This window comes from Corvus brachyrhynchos, unplaced genomic scaffold (assembly GCF_000691975.1).
Source record: "Corvus brachyrhynchos isolate BGI_N302 unplaced genomic scaffold, ASM69197v1 scaffold545, whole genome shotgun sequence".
Lineage (NCBI taxonomy): Eukaryota > Metazoa > Chordata > Aves > Passeriformes > Corvidae > Corvus > Corvus brachyrhynchos.
In genome coordinates, this window is record NW_008238116.1 from 93,934 (window position 1) to 94,343 (window position 410).

The 410-nt window shown below is 62.0% G+C and overlaps 1 protein-coding gene across 1 annotated transcript in view; it reads left to right on the forward strand.

Moving 5' to 3' along the window:
- The window catches only part of LOC103614982 (protocadherin gamma-A9-like), a 107,870-nt gene that overhangs the window by 13,434 nt on the left and 94,026 nt on the right, over positions 1 to 410 (forward strand). The window contains exon 2 of the mRNA XM_017733399.1: positions 35 to 398. Coding sequence (XP_017588888.1) covers positions 35 to 398 — 364 coding nt within the window. The remainder of the gene's footprint in view (positions 1 to 34; positions 399 to 410) is intronic.

Consider the following 410-nt stretch of genomic DNA (forward strand, 5'->3'; position numbering starts at 1 on the left):
CACCGAGTCCGATGCGTCCACATCTTGGACAAAGGTAGGACGCAGTATTTCGCTGTGCACGGGAAGACGGGACATTTAGTGACGGCGGAGAGGATCGACAGAGAGCAGCTGTGCGGGAGTGTGCAGCAATGCGTGCTGCGCTGTGAGCTGATAGTGGAAGGGGAAATGAAGGTTTACGGAATCCAGGTGGAAATCACGGACATTAACGACAATGCGCCGAGCTTCCGAGAGGCAGAAACAGAGCTGAAAATGAGCGAGGCAACAGCCCCGGGGTCGCGGTTTCCCCTGGCCGAGGCTCACGATCCGGACTCGGGCAGGAATTCCCTGCAGAGCTACGAGCTGAGCGGCGACGAGCACTTCTCGCTGGCCGTGCAGGCGGGCCCCCGCGGGGAGCAGCGGCCCGCGCCCGG